Below are 19,118 nucleotides of genomic sequence, written 5' to 3' on the forward strand. Positions count from 1 at the left end.
TGTGCATGCACGCCTCTACCATCATCCATCAACAAAGAAATCAATGACACTTTTTAAGCCATTATAGAACTTTTGTTTTTTAAGGCATAGCTATCAGGGAATGCTCTATTAAAATAGGAAAGTATTTATGTTAAATTCACAAACATGCCAAGATAGTCTTCTCCAACTTCAGTCATTTGATATTTTCATGACCATTTAAAAAGGAATTGTGCCGGGCGTGGTGGCGCACGCTTGTCATCCCCGTGCTTGGGAGGCGGAGACAGGAGGATCGCGCAGGTTCGAAGCCAGCCGTGCTGGCGTAAGAGACCCTGTTTCAAAAATATATAATAGGTCTGGGAGTGTAGCCCGGAGGAAGGAGGGCTTCCAGGAACCCCAGTACCACCAAAAAAAAAAAAAAAGGAATTGTAATATGAGAAAAGGAAGTCAGACTGATAGACATCAGAAATAACTACATTACTGGAGCCGGGCGTGGTGGCACACGCTTGTAATCCCAGCATTTGGAAGGCTGAGACAGGAGGATCGCGGTTCACGGACAGCTTCAACTACTTAGTGAGGCCCTCTGCAACTTAGGGAGACCCAGTTTCAAAATAAAAAATTGGGCAGGGGGAGTAGCTCAGAGGTCAAATGCCTCTGGGTTCCATCCCCAAACTAGCACAAAAAAAAGAAGAAAGAAAAAGAAAGAAAGAAAGAAAGAAAGAAAGAAAGAAAGAAAGAAAGAAAGAAAGAAAGAAAGAAAGAGAAAGAAAGAAAGAAAGAAAGAAAGAAAGAAAGAAAGAAAGGAAGAAAGAAAGGAGGTAGGGAGGGAGGGAGGGAGGGAGGGAGGGAAGGAAGGAAGGAAGGAAGGAAGGAAGGAAGGAAGGAAGGAAGGAAGGAGGATTTTACTGGTAGCTGTTAAGAGGAATGACAACTTCAACCTTACAGAACTATTAGGAACTCAGTAAGTCAAATGCACCAGTAAAATAGGAAGAGAAAACTTAAATCTGGAACCCAGTAGACAATACCTCGTGCATGGTAGATATGCAGTGACTCTAATGCAATAGAGGCAGGAAATCTCACAACAGCCCACATTTTATAGGAAAGAGTAGAGAACAGTCGAAGACTCACTAAAGACAAGTTCTTATTGACAAGAGACTCGGTAATTAAAAGTGAGAGAAGGGGAAAGAATGGCCGGAAGAGACATGTCTCAGTAGGAATTATGGCATCTTCAAAGTCCGGAGACTTCACCTTTATAGACAAATAAATAGACATTCCTAGTCTCGCTCCTCTAGAGGCAGTAGGAAACTACCTCTGTCCGTTTCTCTTTTCCTTCTGACTCCACCACACTCTCTGGAACACACTGATTCTCTCTGGTCACTGTCGCTGAAGCTTTCTCTTTCCCACAATCCATTTCCATAAAACACAATTGGGCTTTCAAGGAGAATGGATCTGAAAATTACCTGTGAGGGCCACTAGGGGAAGGTTTATAGTTTCTAGCACCTCTCACTTTGAATTCTCAGAGCTCCTGATTAAGTAAATAGTTATTTTCAGTCTCCAGACAATTCATGTCTCTTGAGCTATAAAGAAAAAAAAAACAAAGTGGAAATTTTATTTTTTTTTTATTTTTTATTGGTGCACTGTATTCATACATCATAGTGGGATACAAACTTTTGTAGACATACATGCACACATCGCCCAGTCAGCCCCCACCCGATCCCCACCCCATTCTCTCCCCATCCCTCCCTCCCATGCTTGGCTTAGTGGTTGACATCTAGTATTATAGCAATTTATCCAAAATTAAAAATGATAATCTCACATAACAGTTTCATTTGTCTGATACCAAGCTTTTGATGACTTAAAGATAACATTTCAATATTTCTTTTTGCTTTCTTTCTTACCAGAGAATATTTTTTTCTTTTTTTTTAGGTGAAACTATCATATATTTATTTTTCAGAAAAAAATCTATCCTGATATGGAATATGGACTCTAGATACCCAAAACAAGCTCGAAGCAAAAACAAAGCTAGAAGATGTATATTTTCTGATTTCAAACCATATAAAGCTACAATAATTGAAACAGTGTAGTACTGTTCTAAAGGCAGATATATAGACCATTGGAGTTAAATACAAGCCTAGAGCTAACTTCTTCCCTATATTGTCAAGTTATTTTTGACAAGGTTTCCACGAACAATTGGTGGTGGAAATAATAATCTTTTAACTAAATATTGTTGAAAAATAATAATTACATGGAAAAGAATAAAATTGGACCCTTACCTAATCCCACATACAAGTATTAACTCAAAATAGATAAAAGACCTAAATATAAATCTTAAGACTATAAACTTTTAGGAGAAAATCTGGGTCATAAAACCTCACAACATTGAAATTGGCAGTGATTTCTTGGATATGATTTCAATGGCACAGGCAACAGAAGAATATACAAACTCCCTAAAAAATAAAAGAAAATATTGTATATCCAAAGACAATGTAAACAGAGTTAAAAGTTACTAATAGAATTGGATAAAATATTTCCAAATGCTATATCTGAAGGTATATTAATATTCCAACTAGAAATCCTAAAAATTAACAACAATAAAGGCAAACAATACAATTTAGAGATAGGTAAAAGACTAACATAAATAATGAATCTCCACAGATAACCAATCTTAGTTGTCTGTTGGATGGAAACTCTTGTTTCTCTGGTTCTGGTGAGTGTTACCTATTTCTTCTTTGTAGTTAATCTCTTTGAGTATTTTCTCTAGCGCTGGTTTTGAAGACATAAATTCCTTCAGTTTCTGTTTGTCATGGAAGCTTCTTATTTCTCCATCTAATTTGATACAAAGTTTTGCTGGATAGGAAATTTTTGGCTGGAAGTTGTTTTCTTTCAGAGTTTGGAATATGTTACTCCAAGCCTTTCTGGCTTTCATGACTTGGTTTGGGAAGTCTGGAGTGATTCTAATTGGTTTGCCTCTGAATGTCACTTGGCCCTTTGTTTTTGTTGCCTTTAAGATTCTCTGCTTGGCTTCCACATTGGTCATTTTGACAATTATATGGCGTGGGGATCCTCTTCTCGGATCCTGTCTAAAGGGAGTTCTATAAGTTTCCTGGATCTGTGTATCAACCTCTTGCTCTATATTTGGAAAATTTTCTGCTATTACTTCCTTGAAGAGATTGTTGATCCCTTTGGTATCACTTTCTTTTCCCTCCTCTATTCCAATTATTCTTAGGTTAGCTCTCTTAAGATGGACCCATATTTCTTCAATGTCAGATTCCTGCTGTTGAATATCTTTTTCTAGATTAGAAACTATGCATTCATTTTTGGATTGCTCATCTTCTAAGAGCGAGATTCTGTTCTCCATGTGGTCTAATCGGTTGTTTGTGCTTTGAATTGAGGCCTTTACTTCATTAATTGCATCCTTTATCTCTTTTTGGCTCTCTCTGAGTTCTTTTCGAAGCACCTCTATTATTTCTACAGTTATTTTCCTGATTTGATCTTCTAGAAATCTCTGATTTTCTGTTTTATCAGGTTCTGATGTTGTGGGGTTGTGCACATTCATTACTTCAGTGTTATTCCTCTTTCCCATGATTTCGGAGGTTTGTGCCTTCTCTGGGTTCTTCCCTTGGGTCACTATGGCTTCACTTAAGGTGCTCTGGATCTCGAGTCTGTATTATCTCAGACCCTACTACTCCTTTACTGGGTTGTATCACAGAGTCTCCAACCCAGGGAGTCGATAGAGGCTGCTTTAAACTATGGGGGGTGCCAGGTTGCACGCTCTCCTATGGTGTGATATCTCTGCCACCACCACTCCCTCACTGGGTCAAGTCCCAGGAGGCACAATACTGGGATTTCTCCTCTGTGGCCCGCAATTTGACTCACTGTTCTTGAGTACGTAGATATAGCTGTACTGGACTCGGTGAATTCACTGCTGCTGCCGCCGCCGGTGGCAATATGGCGCCTCTGCCACGCCCTCGGCCATGAGGCTGGCGTATTTTTTCTTCTCTGGTTTTGATTTCTACTCTGAATCCCTGCAGCGTGTGCTGAGCTCAGCCACTGGGAGCTTTAAATGCTGTCTATGCCGAAAGATCCCACCTGGCTGTTCCGCATCGGCTCACCTCGGCTTGCTGTAGCCGTCCGCTGAGTTCGCCGCTGCCGCCGGCAGTATGGCGCTGCTGCCGCGTCCTCGGGCACGTGTGTCTCCTCTGTGGCCCTGAGCTCTGTTCTCAGTCTGCTTTCTCTCTGGAGCCTGGTGGTTTTTTTGTTTTTCTGGTGATGGTGTTTTCTGGCTATGAAAGGCGCTCTTTTTGTGGTAATGGAGATTGGTTGTTAGCGGGACTCTTAAGCCCCGCTTTTCTCGGTCGCCATCTTCCCGGAAAAAGTGGAAATTTTAGATCAATTTTTTGTCTATGGTGGTATCGTGGAATCATATAAGTTTATTTTCTAAAGAAAAAATTTATTGCTTTGGTTTGGAAGCCACAAGTTTGATTCTAAGAAATGTTAACTTTTTTTTTTTTTTTTGGTGGTACTGAGGGTGGAACCCAGGAGCTCTTCTACCTCCGGGCTACACTCCCAGCCCTGTTTTATATTTTATTTGGAAACAGGGTCTCACTAAGTTGCTGAGAGCCTCACTTAGTAGATGAGGCTGGCTTCAAACCTTTGTGATCCTCCTGTCTCTGACTCCAAGGGATGGAATGACAAGCATGTGCCACCACCACCCAGTGAAATGTTAACTATTTATGAAAAACCAATCCCAAGAACATTCTCTCTGTTATATATCTCCTTAGAAGAATCTTCAGAAATTTTGTGGATCTGTTATGTCCATAATATTAGAAAGGATATTTTTAAAGTCCTTTCCCTTTAAATTTTTTCATTTTTTATTTTTCAAATTTATTCATTTTTTGAATTGTCAGCAAATATTATATGTGCTTATCATGCACAACATGATATTGGAAAGAATTATATGTTGCAAAATGGTTAAATCTAAAAAATGTATATAAGCATTATTTCACATAATTATCATTTTTGTGGGTAGGGCACTGTACATTCATTCAGCACTTTTAAAACACATAGTGTAGCCGGGCGTGGTGGCGCACGCTTGTAATCCCCGCGTTTGGGAGGCAGAGACAGGAGGATCGCGCAGGTTCGAAGCCAGCCGCGTGCACTGGCTTAGGAGACCCTGTTTCCAAATAAAAATGTAAAAATAGGTCTGGGAGTGTAGCCCGGAGGTAGAAGGGCTTCCAGGAACCCCAGTACCACCAAAAATAAATAAATAAATAAATAAAACACATAGTGTATCATCATTAACTCGCATTATCATGTATGGATCATCTCTTGAATATATTCCTCATATTTAGGTGGAATTTTGTGTCTTTTGCCCAGTATTTTCCCAGTACTGCTCTCCATCCACCCCAGCCTATGGTAATCAACATTCTACTATTTCTTTTCTGCATGTGTGTTTATTGTGTGTATGTCTGGTGTGTGTGTGTGTGTGTGTGTGTGTGTGTGTGTGTGTGTGCATGAAAGAAAGAGAAGAGAGAGAGACTGACTGAGGATTGAAACCAGGGGCGTTTTAATTCTAAGCTACATACCCCCAGCCCATGTTATTTTTTGAAACCAGATCTCACTAAGTTGCTGAGAATCTTGCTACACTGGTCAGGCTGATCTTTAACCTGCAATACTCCTGACTCAGTCTCCCAAGTACTGAGATGACAGACATGCGCCACCAGGACTGCTTTAAAAAAATTTTATTGATACATTGCAATAATGCATCATAGTAAGGTTCAATCTCTATTTCTACGAGATCAATTTTTGTAAACTCTAAGTGGGAATAAAATTATGCAATATTTATCTTTATGCATCTGATTCTTTCAACATAATACATGTTGTTCTACTTCAACCACATTGATGTAAGCGACTGGATTCCTTCCCTTCAGGCCCTGATAGTATTGTATCTTGTCTGTATACCACATTTTTTCGTTCATGCATTCACAAATACTTTCATTGATTGCATGTGTTGTCTACTGTGAATATTTTCCCAATAAAATTGGAGGGCAGTAATTGCTTGGCATGCTTATTTTATTTTCTTTATGGATATACTGTTATGGTTAGATGTGGAATGTGCCCTGATGAAATCATGCATTAATGTTCAGAGTTCATGTAATTAAGTCATATGGGTTGTAATTTCAGCAGTAGATAAACCCATTGGTCTGTATTTACTGGGTGGTAACCTAGGTAGATGGGGTGTGGCTGGGGAAGGTGGGTTCCTGGGGGTGTGGCTTTAGGAACTGTACTTTTGTCTGTGAATTCCCTTGCTTCTGTGCTCTTTCTTGACAGTGGGGCCCTTTCTTTCTCCTGCTCTGTGTTTCCTGCTGACAAATCTGGGCTCTGCAGACCCGGCCTCATATGAACAGAACCCTGAAACCTCCAATAACTGTGAGCAAATCTCCCTTCCCCTAAATTGAGGGTCAGTTGTTTTGGATTATATCAGTTAGAATGACGGCCCAGATAGAAATGGGTACCAGAGAAGTGGGATTACCAATTATCTAGATTGGACCACGTGTTTGTGAGTCTTTGGAACTGGTTTGTGAGAGGAAGTTGGGAGGGCCAGGATGCTGATAGAAAAGCAGATGGTAGAGAAGAAGAAGGTTGGGTATTTTTCATAGGAACAACGAATGGAAGAATGTGGCCAGGGAAGTTCAAGCCCAAGCATTGAACCGGGAGACAAGGGCCCAGCAATGGTGGCTTTGGTTAAAAAGGGCCTGGTTAGCCGGGCGTGGTGGCGCACGCTTGTAATCCCCGCGTTTGGGAGGCAGAGACAGGAGGATCGCGCAGGTTCGAAGCCAGCCGCGCGTACTGGCTTAGGAGACCCTGTTTCCAAATAAAAATGTAAAAATAGGTCTGGGAGTGTAGCTCGGAGGTAGAGGGCTTCCAGGAACCCCAGTACCACCAAAAAAAAAGGGGGGGGGGCCTGGTGGCAGTGACCAGGACTGAGACAGGCTCAGTGTTGACCAGAATTGAGACAGACACAGCAGCAGCCATGACTGAGGCAGGTCCAGTGGCAACTGTGATTGAAAAGGGCCCAACAGCAATCATTGAAAAAGGGCATGACTACCTTTCCTGCTTTTGGTCAGCTTTGGTGCTCAGATAATGTTAGGCTTTCTGGGAAAGAAGGAGTAAAAGAGTCTTCCTCCCAGACTTCAGATGACGGCCTGGGAAGCCAGGCAATTTTATGGCAGGCCCTGTGAGCAGGCCCAAATGGCCCAATTTGTGAAGCCGTGGGAGCAAAGCTAAGGCTGCAAGAAAAAAAATGCAATTTAGAAATGCCAGAAATGTGAACCAACCACGAGGAAAGGCTGCAAGCTGCGAGCCATGAAGATAGGCTGGAAGAGTGGGGCTGCCAAGGTCCCTCAGCTACCCCATCTCACCACCATGTGACCTAGATGACTGGATTACAAAACTGTGGGATATGCACACAGTGGAATTTTCTCAGACATAGAGAAGAACACGGTTACGTCATTTTTAGGGAAATGGATGGAACTGGAGGACATTATGTTAAGTGAGATTAGTCGCTCACAAAAGATAAGAAATCAAATGCTTTCCCTAATATGTGAAAGCTAGGGAGAAATGGGTCATAGGAGGAACTCTAGATGAAGAAGGAGATTCTACCTAACTGGAGGGGTGAGAGGAAGAGAAAAATTCTGTAATGCACATGAGGTACTTTAACAAACCTTTATCAATGTCAATCACTAAGCCAAGCATGAGAAGGAAGGAGGGGAGGGAATGGGGTGGGAGTTAGTTGAGGGATAATTGGGTGATGTGTGCATGTATGCCTCCACCATCTTGTGTCCCATTGAGATATATAAATACAATGCACCAATAAAATTTTTTTAAATGATGAGGGAAAGTGATTGAAACATACATGCACAACTACTTGGTGTGTTTCTCTCTAGATCCCAACCCACTCCCTCCCTTGCACCATACATGTCATTGAAATTGGTGCTGATAATTTAGTATATGCATTTAGCATTGCTTCCTTTTTTTCTCTGTAGTCCTGGGGATTGAACCCAGGAACATTCTACCTCTGAGATACACTCCCAGCCCTATTTCATTTTTAACTTTGAAACAGGGTCTTGCTAAGTCGGTGAGAGTCTCACTTCTTGCTGAGGCTGCCCTCAAACCTAAGATCCTCCTGTCTCAGCCTCTCAAGTGCAGGGACTACAGGCATGCCTGGTGAACTGCTTTTTCTTTCTTTCTTTTTTTTTTTTTAGTTTAAATCTTCTTATAACGCCGGGTGTGGCGGTGCATGCTTGTAATCCCCGCGCTTGGGAGGCGGAGACAGGAGGATCGCGCAGGTTCGAAGCCAGCCATGCTGGCTTATAAGAGACCCTGTTTTCAAATAAAAATATAAAAAATAGGTCTGAGAGTGTAGCCTGGAGGTATAAGGGCTTCCAGGAACTCCAGTACCACCAAAAAAAAAAAATCTTCTTATAGTGGCTGGCAGCAATAAGATACTACAGTCACTATCAAAGATGAATATTGATAATGCGGTCTATAAAAACTGAAGGCAGTCACATTTGTTTTTTCTTATCAGCATTACCAAGACAATGGAATAGTAGCTTATTTCTTAGGCAGGTGGTGCCTCTTTGCTTCTGGACAGTGTACTTACTAAGGGCAGAGCTCAATAATCTACCTTGTTTCTGCATCTATTGTATTAGGCTGTATCGGTTATTCATCAACCATGGGTGCTCTGAAGCAGCCCACAGAGTTGACCTCTCCTATACCCAGGCCAGGTCACGAGGAGAGGAGGTAAACAAGGCACTGATGGTCTCTACTTATTTCTAGGACTAAATGCTTCAACTGTCTCTAGAGATTCTAAGGCTAAAGGCCTTAATTTCCTTTACATCCTTAATATAGGTAACTCAGTAGAAGAAAGGGCAGAGAGAGAGGGGAGCTCTGTGGTGTAACAGCCGCCTGAGCGCCTGCACAACACCCAGACTCTGACTGCCTTTTATAGTTTGGAAATTAATAACAGAGCAATTTTCCAAAACCAGCATACCCCTCCCTTTCTTTTAATTCTGACACACGTCAGGCCAAAGGGACTGGGGACAACGAAAGTCAAATGAGCTACTTTCATGCTGAGGGGTCAAGCTGGGGCCCGGCCTTCAGAGTGTGAGGAAGTTACTTTTGAGGGTTAGATCAGCCAGTGTTTGAGGTATCCATGGCTGTCCAAGGGGCTCTGGCAGATGTTCATCTAGGGCATTATCTGGAGCATCATCTGGAGCTTGATTGACTCAACTCTACTGAAGTTATGAATCACATAATTTAGTCACCATGGGTCAAATATAAATATGATAAAATGACCTCTGAAAGTCTCAAAAGAAGTAGGCTTAATAGAACCTTACTGCAAATCTTTTAACAAATTTTTATATAAAACCATCTTTATCACATATATATTTCTTTTGTAAACTTCATTCTTTTACCAACATTCCACAACCTTCTGTGACTTTTCTCAACCCTTTGATTTTTTTTTTAAATTTTTTATTGGTGCATTGTAGTCGTACATCTTAATGGAGTGCAAGATGGTGGAGGCGTACACGCACACATCACTCATTTAGACCTTCCCCAATTCCCACCCCATCCCCTCCCCCTCTGCTCTCTTCTTATGTTTGGTTTAGTGAATGACTTTGATATATTTGTGGGTGTACATCATGTACATTAGAGAATTCCCCTCCCCCCCCCGCCATTTTTCTCAGTTATGTGGCCTTATTTGCACCTCTATGGTTTCTCCTTCTTCATCTAGAGTTTCTCCTATGACCCTTTTTCTCCCTCGCTTTCGCATATTAGGGCGAGCATTCAATTTTTTACTTTTTGTGACTGACTAATCTCACTTAGCATAATACTCACTTCCATCCATTTCTCTGTAAATGACATAATCTTGTTCTTCTTTAAGGCTGAGTAAAATCCCATTGTGTTTATATTCCATAGTCTTGTAATCCATTTATCTGTTGATGGACATCTTGGCTGGCTCCATAGTTTGGCATTTGTGAATTATGGGGCTATGAACATAGATACACATGCATTAGTTTGGTAGTTTGGTTTCTTTTCTTTTGGGTAGATACCCAGAAGTGGTATCGCTGGATCAAATGGTAGATTTGTTCCCATTCTTCTGAGGATTCTCCATACTGTTTTCCAAAGTGGTTGCACTAATTTGCAATCCCACCAACAATGTCTTAGAGTTCCCACTTCTCCACATCCTCGCCAGCATCTGTTGTTGTTTGTGTTTTGAATGATTGCCATTCTAGTTGGAGTTAGGTGAAATCTCAGGGTAGTTTTGATTCACATCTCTCTGATTGTTAATGATGTTGAACATTTTGTCATACATTTATTGGCCATTTAAATTTCTTCATTTTTTGATTGGGTTATTTGTTTTCTTACCTGTATGTTTCTTGAGTTCTCTGTATACTCTAGATATTAGGCTTCTATTGGAGGAAGAGTTGGCAAAATTTTTCTCCCATTCTGTGGGCTCTCTGGTGAGGTTCTTGATGGTTTCCTTTGCTGTACAGAAGCTCTTCAGTTTAATGCAATCCCATGTATTGATCAGCCCTTTAGTTTCTTGTGCCTTTGGGGGTCTTGTTGAGAAGGTTTTTATCTGTGCCTATGTGTTGCAGTGTTGGACCTGTGCCCTCTTCAAGTAGTCTCAAGGTCTCATCTAATTTTCAAGTCTTTAATCCATCTTGAAAAAGTGGGGTTTATATCCCTTTTTTTGCATATGGTTAACTAGTTTTGCCAATACTTTGTTGAACAGGCTATCTTTTTTTCAGTGTATGTTTTTGGCCCCTTTCTCAAAAATCAATTGGCCATAAGTGTGCAGATCTGTTTCTGGGTCTTCTATTCTTGCCCATTTGTCTATGTGTCTGTTTTTGTGCCAGTACTATGCTGTTTTTATTACTATGGCTTTGTAGGGGTTTTTTTTGTTGTTGTTGTTTTGTGGTACTGGGGGTGGAATCCAGAGGCTTTCTACCTCCGGGCTATACTCTCAGACCTTTTACATATTTTATTTGGAAACAGGGTCTCACTAAGTTGCTAAGAGCCTCACTAAGTAGCTGAGGCTGGCTTTGAACCTGTGTGATCCTCCTGTCTCAGCCTCCCAAGTGCGGGGATTACAAGCGTGCGCCACCACGCCTGGCTTTTGTAGTATAATTTGAAGTCAGGTATTCTGACGTCTCCTACCTAGTTCTTATTGCTGAGAACTACTTTGGCTATTCTGGGTTTTTTGTTGTTGTTGTTTAAAATGAATTTAAGAACTAGTTTTTCTATGTCTGTGAGGAATGACCTTGATAAATTAATAGGTATTGCATTTAATCTGTAGATCACTTTTGGAAAAATTGCCATTTTAATTATATTTATTCTGCCTATGCAAGAACATAGAAGATCTTTCTATCTCCTAAGGTCTTCTTCAATTTTCTTTTTTCAGTGTTTTATAATTTTCTTTGTAGAGGTCTTCTACCTCCTTGGTTAGGTTTATTCCTAAGTATTTTATTGTTTGGGGGATAAGTGGAAATGTTTTCTGGATTTCTTTTCAATGGATTTGTGGTTGGCATACAAAAATCCTTCTGATTCTTTAAGACTGAGTTTGTATCCAGACACTGCTGAATTTGTTGATCAGTTCTATAAGCTTTTTGGTTGAGTTTGTTTGGTTTTCTAAGTACAGTATCATGTCGTTTGCAAATAGTGATAGTTTCAATTCTCCTTTGATTTTCTTTTCTTGCCTTATTGCTTTGGCTAGAGTCTCAAGTACTATATTGTAAAAAAAAAAAAAAGTAGTAATGATGGACATTCTTGTCTTGATCCTGTTTTTAGGAAAAATTCTTACATTTTTTCCCACTTATATGATGTTGGCTGAGTGCCTATTGTATATTACCTTTATAATGTTGAAATATGATCTTTCTATTCCAATTCTCTGCAGTGCTTTTGGCATAAATGGGTGTTGAAATTTGTTGAATGCTTTTTCACTGTCTATTGAAATGATTATGTGACTTTTGTCTTTGTTTCTGTTTATGTGATGAATTACATAAATTGTTTTCTGTATGTTGAATCAGCCTTGCATCCCTGGGATGAATCCTACTTAGTCATGGTGTATGATTTTTTAAAATTTTTTATTGGTGCATGTAGTCATACATCTTAATGGGATAAAAGACTTGTGGAGACATACGTGCACACATCATCCAATTAGCCCATGCCCGATCCCCACCCCATTCCCTCTCTGCCCCTCCTTCCCATGTTTGACTTTGATAATTTTGTTTAAGTACATCATGTGCTTTAGAGATTTTAGAGTTTCCCTCTTCCTCCCTCCCAGTGTGTTGCTAGTATTTTGTTTAACAGTTATGTGTTAAAATTCATCAGCAATATAGGCCTGTAGTTTTTTATTTCTTGAGAAGAAAAAGCAGCGTGCCTGGGGCATGCTGAAGAGGCCCAAAATGGCACTCTCTTATTTTATTTTGTTACTTTTCCTCATATTAATTAATCTAATCATTTTTTCCAAAAACTGCCAAAGTTTGTTATTACTCTCATTGTCATAACTGAACACAATTAAATATAATTTTATTGGTGCGTTGTAAGCATACATCATAGTGATTCAATGTCATACAAACATACACGCATACAGAATTTGGTGTGTGTCTTTCTGAATGCCATCCCATTTTTCTCCATACATGTTAGTGAGAATGGGAGTGATACTTCCATATATGACCATAGAATTATTTGAACTGTCTCTTTCTCCAATCTTCCTTTTTCCCCTCCCTCATCCCTCCTGCAACCCTCTTCCACTATATTCTACTGGTCTCCCTTCTCCTTTGTCTGAAGTCTTTTTGTGTTCTTTTTTCTAGCCTCCACATATGACCCCTGACTTTCTGAGAGTGGCTTATCTCACTCAGCATCTGTCCATTTTTCTACAAATGACATAGTTTCATTCTTCTTTATGGCCGAGTATTTTAATACAGGACATCAGCTGAATTGTTATCATAGGGTAATGGTAAGAAGGACGCACTGTAGTCACAGACAGAGTAGCTAGGGAGCCTCTTAAACTCTGAGATCTAAGGAGTGTGGACAGAGTACTAAAATATACTGAGTTTTTAAGAAAGTGAAATTTAGTGACTGTGAACCATAGTGTGTAACACAAAACCAGGTGGAGATGAGGATACTGATTTCATAAAGTCTCCATTCAGCATCAAATGAGAACTACAGAAGGGTGAAATTGGACCAGAAAGACAATCACTTACGAACCAGCATATATATCTTTTCCTCCAGTAAAAATTCAAATGGAAACAAATATATGTTTTAGAAAATCCAAATAAAAGAAGTAAAGAATACACCTGGGTTTCTTCTGAACAAAATGACATCTAAAATGTTTCTGGTCTGGCAGGCATGGTAGCATACACCTATAATCCTGGTATTTGGGAGGCTGAGGCAGGAGGATTTTAGATGCGAGGCCAGTCTCAGCAATTTAACAAGACTCTCAGAAACCTAAGGAGAATCTGTTTCAAAACAAAAATAAATAAAAAGGACTGGGGTAAATTCAGGTGTGGTGGCACAGATTTGTAATCCCAGTACCTGGGAGGCTGAGACAGGAGGATCACAGGTTCACAGCCAGACTCAGCTACTTAGTGAGGCCCCCAAAACTTAGTGAGACGCTATTTCAAAATAAAGAATAAAAATACAGCTGGGAGTGTAGCTCAGAGGCATAATACCCCTGGGTTCAATCTCCAATTCAAAAAAAAGGAGAGGAGGCTGGGATATAGCAGAATGTCCCTGAGTTCAATCCCAAGCACCAAGAAAAAATAAAATTAATAAAGGAGAAAAACAATGGGACCAAAAAGGAAGTATCTGCAGGTCTACATGATTGGGTTTTTTAAGTCACCTGATACAAAAGGATGAAACAGAAAGAAAAATCACTTGGCTTTGTTGTGGAGTCTCCACAGGGCACTCTTAATGTCCCTGTTCCTCAGGCTGTAGATGAAGGGATTCAGCATGGGGGTGACCACTGTGTACATCACAGAGGCCAGCACATCCTTCCTAGGGGAAGATGATAAAGTTGAACCAAGATAGACCGCTATAGCTGTCCCATAAAACAAGCAAACAACTGAGAGGTGTGACCCACAGGTGGAGAAGGCTTTATACCTCCCCCCTGAGGATGGGACCCTCAGAATGGAGGAGACGATTTTATAGTAAGAAAAAAAGATCGCCGAGATGGGAAAGACACCAAATATGGCACCAATAAAATACATAACTATGTTACTGTTGAGGGTATCCGAACAGGTAAGATTAAGGAGTTGAGAAGGCTCACAGAAGAAATTAGCAATTTCTACATGCTTGAAACTGGTAGATTGTAGGGCAATCAAATTGTGCAGCTGGGAGTCCAAAAAACTAACAATAAGTGACACCGAAACTAAAGAAACACAGAGGCGAGGGCTCATGATGACTGAGTAATGCAGGGGGTGACAGATGGCCACGAACCGGTCATAGGCCATCATGGTCAGAAGCATGTTATCCATATTTCCAAAAATGGAAAAAACAGACATCTGCGTCAGGCAGCCCACGTAGGAGATGACTCTGCTGTGTGTCTGGATGTCCACAATCATCTTGGGGACCGTGGTGGAGATGAAGCAGATGTCGGCCAAGGACAGGTTGCAGAGGAAGAAGTACATGGGGGTGTGGAGGTGGGAGTCGGAGCCGACTGCCAGGACGATGACCAGGTTCCCCAGCACCGCGACCAGGTACATGGTCAGGAAGAGTCCAAAGAGGACGGGCTGCAGTTCAGGATCCTCTGAGAGTCCCATGAGATGGAATTCTGAGACACGTGTTTGATTGTGTGCTTCTGTATTGCTGGGACACCTTTTGGAAAGGAAAATAAATTTGAGGGGGAAAAACAAATAAACAGGCACCCAGAACCCTATATATTTTTTAATTCAAGAATTCAAAAGTTAAGCCTGAGCCCTTTGGTTTCATATAGCGTAAGGAATATATCCCAGAGGTGACCAGCCAAATCTTGCTAGAATTCCTGGGTTATTTGGTGTCTGTGTTATTCAGCTCCTTGTATAAACACCTGTTTTAGAGATAATCAATTGTTCTTAGGAAACCAAGAACATTAAAGACAGCATGTCAACATTCACAATAAAAAATGCATCCCCTTCTTTCTCTTTTAAGAAAAATAAAAGAGAACCAGAAATGTTCTTTTCCCTTTAAGAACAAAACTCATTTTCAATAAAAGAATTTGAAAAGACATCAAATATGTCCTATGTTATAAAAACACAATGGTATCAGTCCCCTCTCCTACGATACTCTAAACACTCGATCAGATCTACAACTGAACTGTCTGAACACTAAAGTTGATGGCTCATCAGAAAACACTGTTAGTATCAGTTACCTTCCATGGGGCTTCAGTCCCTACTTACATGGCACTCAGTCAAATACCGTTTGCCCTTTAGAGATCATTCAATAAATGAAAGATAATTGATGAGAAAGATATATTTAACCTGGTTTTAAATTTTTCAATGTATACATTTGTCAAGGTATCACCTCACAATCCATTATTGTTACAGTTTTATCTGTCAAAATTAAAATTATATGTGGTACTGAGGATGGAACCCAGGGGCATTCTACCTCCAAGCTATACCTCAGCACTATTTTTTATTCCTTTTTGTGTGTGTTTGTGTGTGGTACTGGGGGTGGAACCCAGGGGCTTTTCTACCTCTGGGCAATACTCCCAGGCCTATTTTATACTTTATTTGGAAACAGGGTCTCACTAAGTTGCTGAGAGCCTCCTCACTAAGTAGCTGAGGCTGGCTTCAAACCCGTGCGATCCTCCCGTCTCAGCCTCCCAAGTGCGGGGATTACAAGTGTGCGCTACCACGCCCAGCTTTTATTCTTTATTTTGAAACAGGGTCTCACTGAGTTTCAAAGGGCTTCACTCAATGAGACCCTGTTCATATATATTTTTATTTCTTTATTTCTTGTTCTTCCATATGGGAGAAGAGTAAATAAAGTCATATATGTGTGGAAAGATAGGTAAGATAGAAATATAGTACGTATATGTGTACATTTGTATATGTACATTCCATCTTTGATTTGGCAGGCTTCAAATTTTGATAAAAATTATTTCATTAACTACATATTACATTAAATACATATCTTCATACAACCTCACTGATCACAAATGTGGCATTTTGCATACTACAACTATCAGTGATTAAACCATAATAAAATGTTAACAAACATTTAGAAACTGTTCATTTTATACAGAACTTTTTTAATCAATACCACGCAATCTCAGTAAAACAGCTGATGTAGAAAACAGGTCCTTCTCTTTTTCTTATTACATATTCTACAGTGGGCTGCTAAAACTGGCTTTTTTCTGATCATAAATCCTCTTAAATATATGTTTGATAACTTTAGCTCCAGGGAAGATCCAAAGCCCAGGTTTCCATGCCAACTTCCTTCTGTTGAAACTATTTTTACATCGATCCTTCCTGACACGTTGTTTGCAAATCCTCTGGTTATCAGGAGGCAACTAGATTTCATTATTCTTGTGCAAGTTCACGTTATGATTTAATCGGGTGGAGATGCATAAGAGAGAAAACAATGTAAACATAATGTGACTTTTTTCTCATGTGACAGACGGGATTAGAGTCAGGCGCGGTGGCACATGCCTGTCCTCACAGGACTTGAAAGGCTGAGACAGGAGGATTGCAGGTCTAAGGCCAGGCTCAGAAGCTGAACGCGACCCTCAACAACTGAGAGGGCCCACGTTTCAAATGTTAAAAAGAGGCTGCGTTGTGGCTTAAATGCTTCTGGGTTTAATTTTTAATAACAGAAAAAGAAGGTATAGTTATCTACTCAATGGGTTTCCTAAGACATACTTTTTTTGCACAGTGATGGGAATTGAACCCAGGGATAGTCTACCTCCCAGCTATACTCCCCGCACTAATTTTTTTTTTTTTAACTTTGAAGCAAAGTCTCTCTAAGTTTCTGAGAGCCATGCTTAAGTTTTTGAGACTGGCTTTGAACATCGAATCCACCTGTCTCAGCCTCCAGAAGTCCTGGAATGACAGGCTTGTACCAGCACACCTAGCAAGAAAAACATTTTATAAGAAAATCTTGTAAAGTGCATAGAATAGTGTTTGCAAATCTTACTTTTCAATAATATTTTTTGCAGTACTGGGAATGAAACCCAGGGGCTTTCTACCTCCGAGCTACACACCCCCCAGCCCTATTTTTTATTCTTTATTTTGAAATAGGGTCTCACTGAGTTGCAGAGGGCCCAAGTAGCTGAGGCTGGCCTCGAACCTTGATCTTCCTGTCTCAGCCTCCCGAATGCTGGGATTACAAGCGTGCGCCACCGCGCCTAGCTTACTTTTCAATATTTATACCAAAGGATAATTTGGGACGCTGACCAAGTGCTGTGGGCATGTACGTCCCTCTCACTCTGCACTGCACCGTGATCTGAAACTGCAGTGCACCAATCAAATTATAAAACTAAATAAACTATCTAGATACACTGATCTCAGAACAAAGTCAATTTAATCAGACTGTCTGCATATGAATTCTTGGCAATTCCTTATAAGCAGCGTTGAGAAACAGTGCTGTACAATATTTCCTGACATTTAAAAATGCCTCGTTAATTTTCTCGTGATTACTATCAGAGATACCCACTGTCTGCATTAAGTATGAAAAATTAATCACTTTAGCTTCAAAACCAGCATTGTGCAGAAATTCCAGCTATTAGCAATGAACTTTGAGTTCTCAGCAACTGTGATCGATTCTATTCCCTTCTGTTTTTGTCCCCCAGAGGCAAAAAAAGAAATGGCCTGAATCTGTGGGGTTATTTCCCTGTCGATATGTCGTATCAGAGCTGGGCATGATGGCACACACCTGTAATCCCAGTACTTGGGAAACTGAGACAGGAGGGTGGCAGGTTCCGGGTCAGCCTCCACAATTTAGCAAGACCCTGTTTCAAAAGAAAAGAGTAAGCCGGACGTGGTGGTGCACGCTTGGAATCCCAGCATTCGGGAGGCTGAGACTGGAGGATCGTGGTTCGCGGACAGCCTCAGCTACTTAGTGAGGCCCTCTGCAACTCAGTGAGACCCTGTTTCAAAATAAAGAAAAAAAAATTGGGCAGGGGGTGGAGCTCGGAGGTCGAATGCCCCTGGGTCCCATACCCAAACCCACAAAAATACATACATACATACATACATACATACATACGTACATACGTAAATAAAATGACTGGTTTTAATTCTCATCACCAAAAACAAAACAAAACAAAATGCCATGTCAGTGTTGACTTATATTTTCATACGCAATTTTCTTAGTAGCTAAGGTAGTAAGTCACTAAACGTCATCCGAGCAGTCCACAACACACCGCCTTCCTCCTCTGAAGTGCACTGGCTGACTCTCATCTGTGGACCCCCGTCTCTCTGTGGAGTTCACACATCCACTTCTGACAATTAGGCTGATACCCAGCATGCCCTGAGGTGGTAACGTCCCTTAGTTTCCATTGAATCACTAGGACAGCTCTTTGAATATCCCTCCACCTCTCTCCACATCACACAAGTGAGGATTTTCACGTCCTCTGTGTGTTGAAGATGGCTGTTGGACTTCCAACAAGTGATAGGATTTTGCTTAGTATCTGCATTTCTCGGGCCTGTAACAATTCAGTCCTTATCAAGCACATCCTCTTATTCTTCCAAATAAGCTTAGGTGTCTGTCTGTAGCTGGATGCATACAGAAACTGTTGTACATGCACGGTGGAATTTTACTCAGCCATAGGGAAGAACAAACATGTCATTTCCAGGAAAACGGAAGGAACTATAGAATATGGTGCTAAGTCAGAGAAGCCAGTTTTAGGGAATGAAAAGTTGTAGGTTTTCTCTCCTATGTGGAAGCTAGAAAGAAACCAGGGAGTGTGGGGGCGCACGCTCGTCATCCCAGCACTCGGGAGGCTGAGACCAGAGGATGGCGTTTGCGGACAGCCTCAGCTACTTAGTGAGGCCCTCCGCAACTTAGTGAGACCCTGTTTCAAAATAAAGGATAAAAAATAGGGCTGGGGGTGTAGCTCAGAGGTTGAATGCCCCTGGGTCCCATCCCCAGAT

The 19,118-nt window shown here is 40.8% G+C and overlaps 1 protein-coding gene across 1 annotated transcript in view; it reads right to left on the reverse strand.

The window, feature by feature from the left end:
* The window catches only part of LOC308276671 (uncharacterized protein), a gene marked incomplete at its 3' end in the record, with an annotated part of 35,231 nt that extends 20,370 nt beyond the window's left edge, over positions 1–14,861 (reverse strand). The window contains exon 1 of the mRNA XM_080715494.1: positions 13,924–14,861. Within this exon, the coding sequence (XP_080571620.1) occupies positions 13,924–14,807 (884 nt within the window). The 5' untranslated portion in view covers positions 14,808–14,861. The remainder of the gene's footprint in view (positions 1–13,923) is intronic.
* Between the last annotated feature and the right edge of the window lie 4,257 nt (positions 14,862–19,118).

The sequence above is a fragment of the Muscardinus avellanarius genome (assembly GCF_963383645.1).
Source record: "Muscardinus avellanarius genome assembly, chromosome: 18".
NCBI classification, from domain to species: domain Eukaryota; kingdom Metazoa; phylum Chordata; class Mammalia; order Rodentia; family Gliridae; genus Muscardinus; species Muscardinus avellanarius.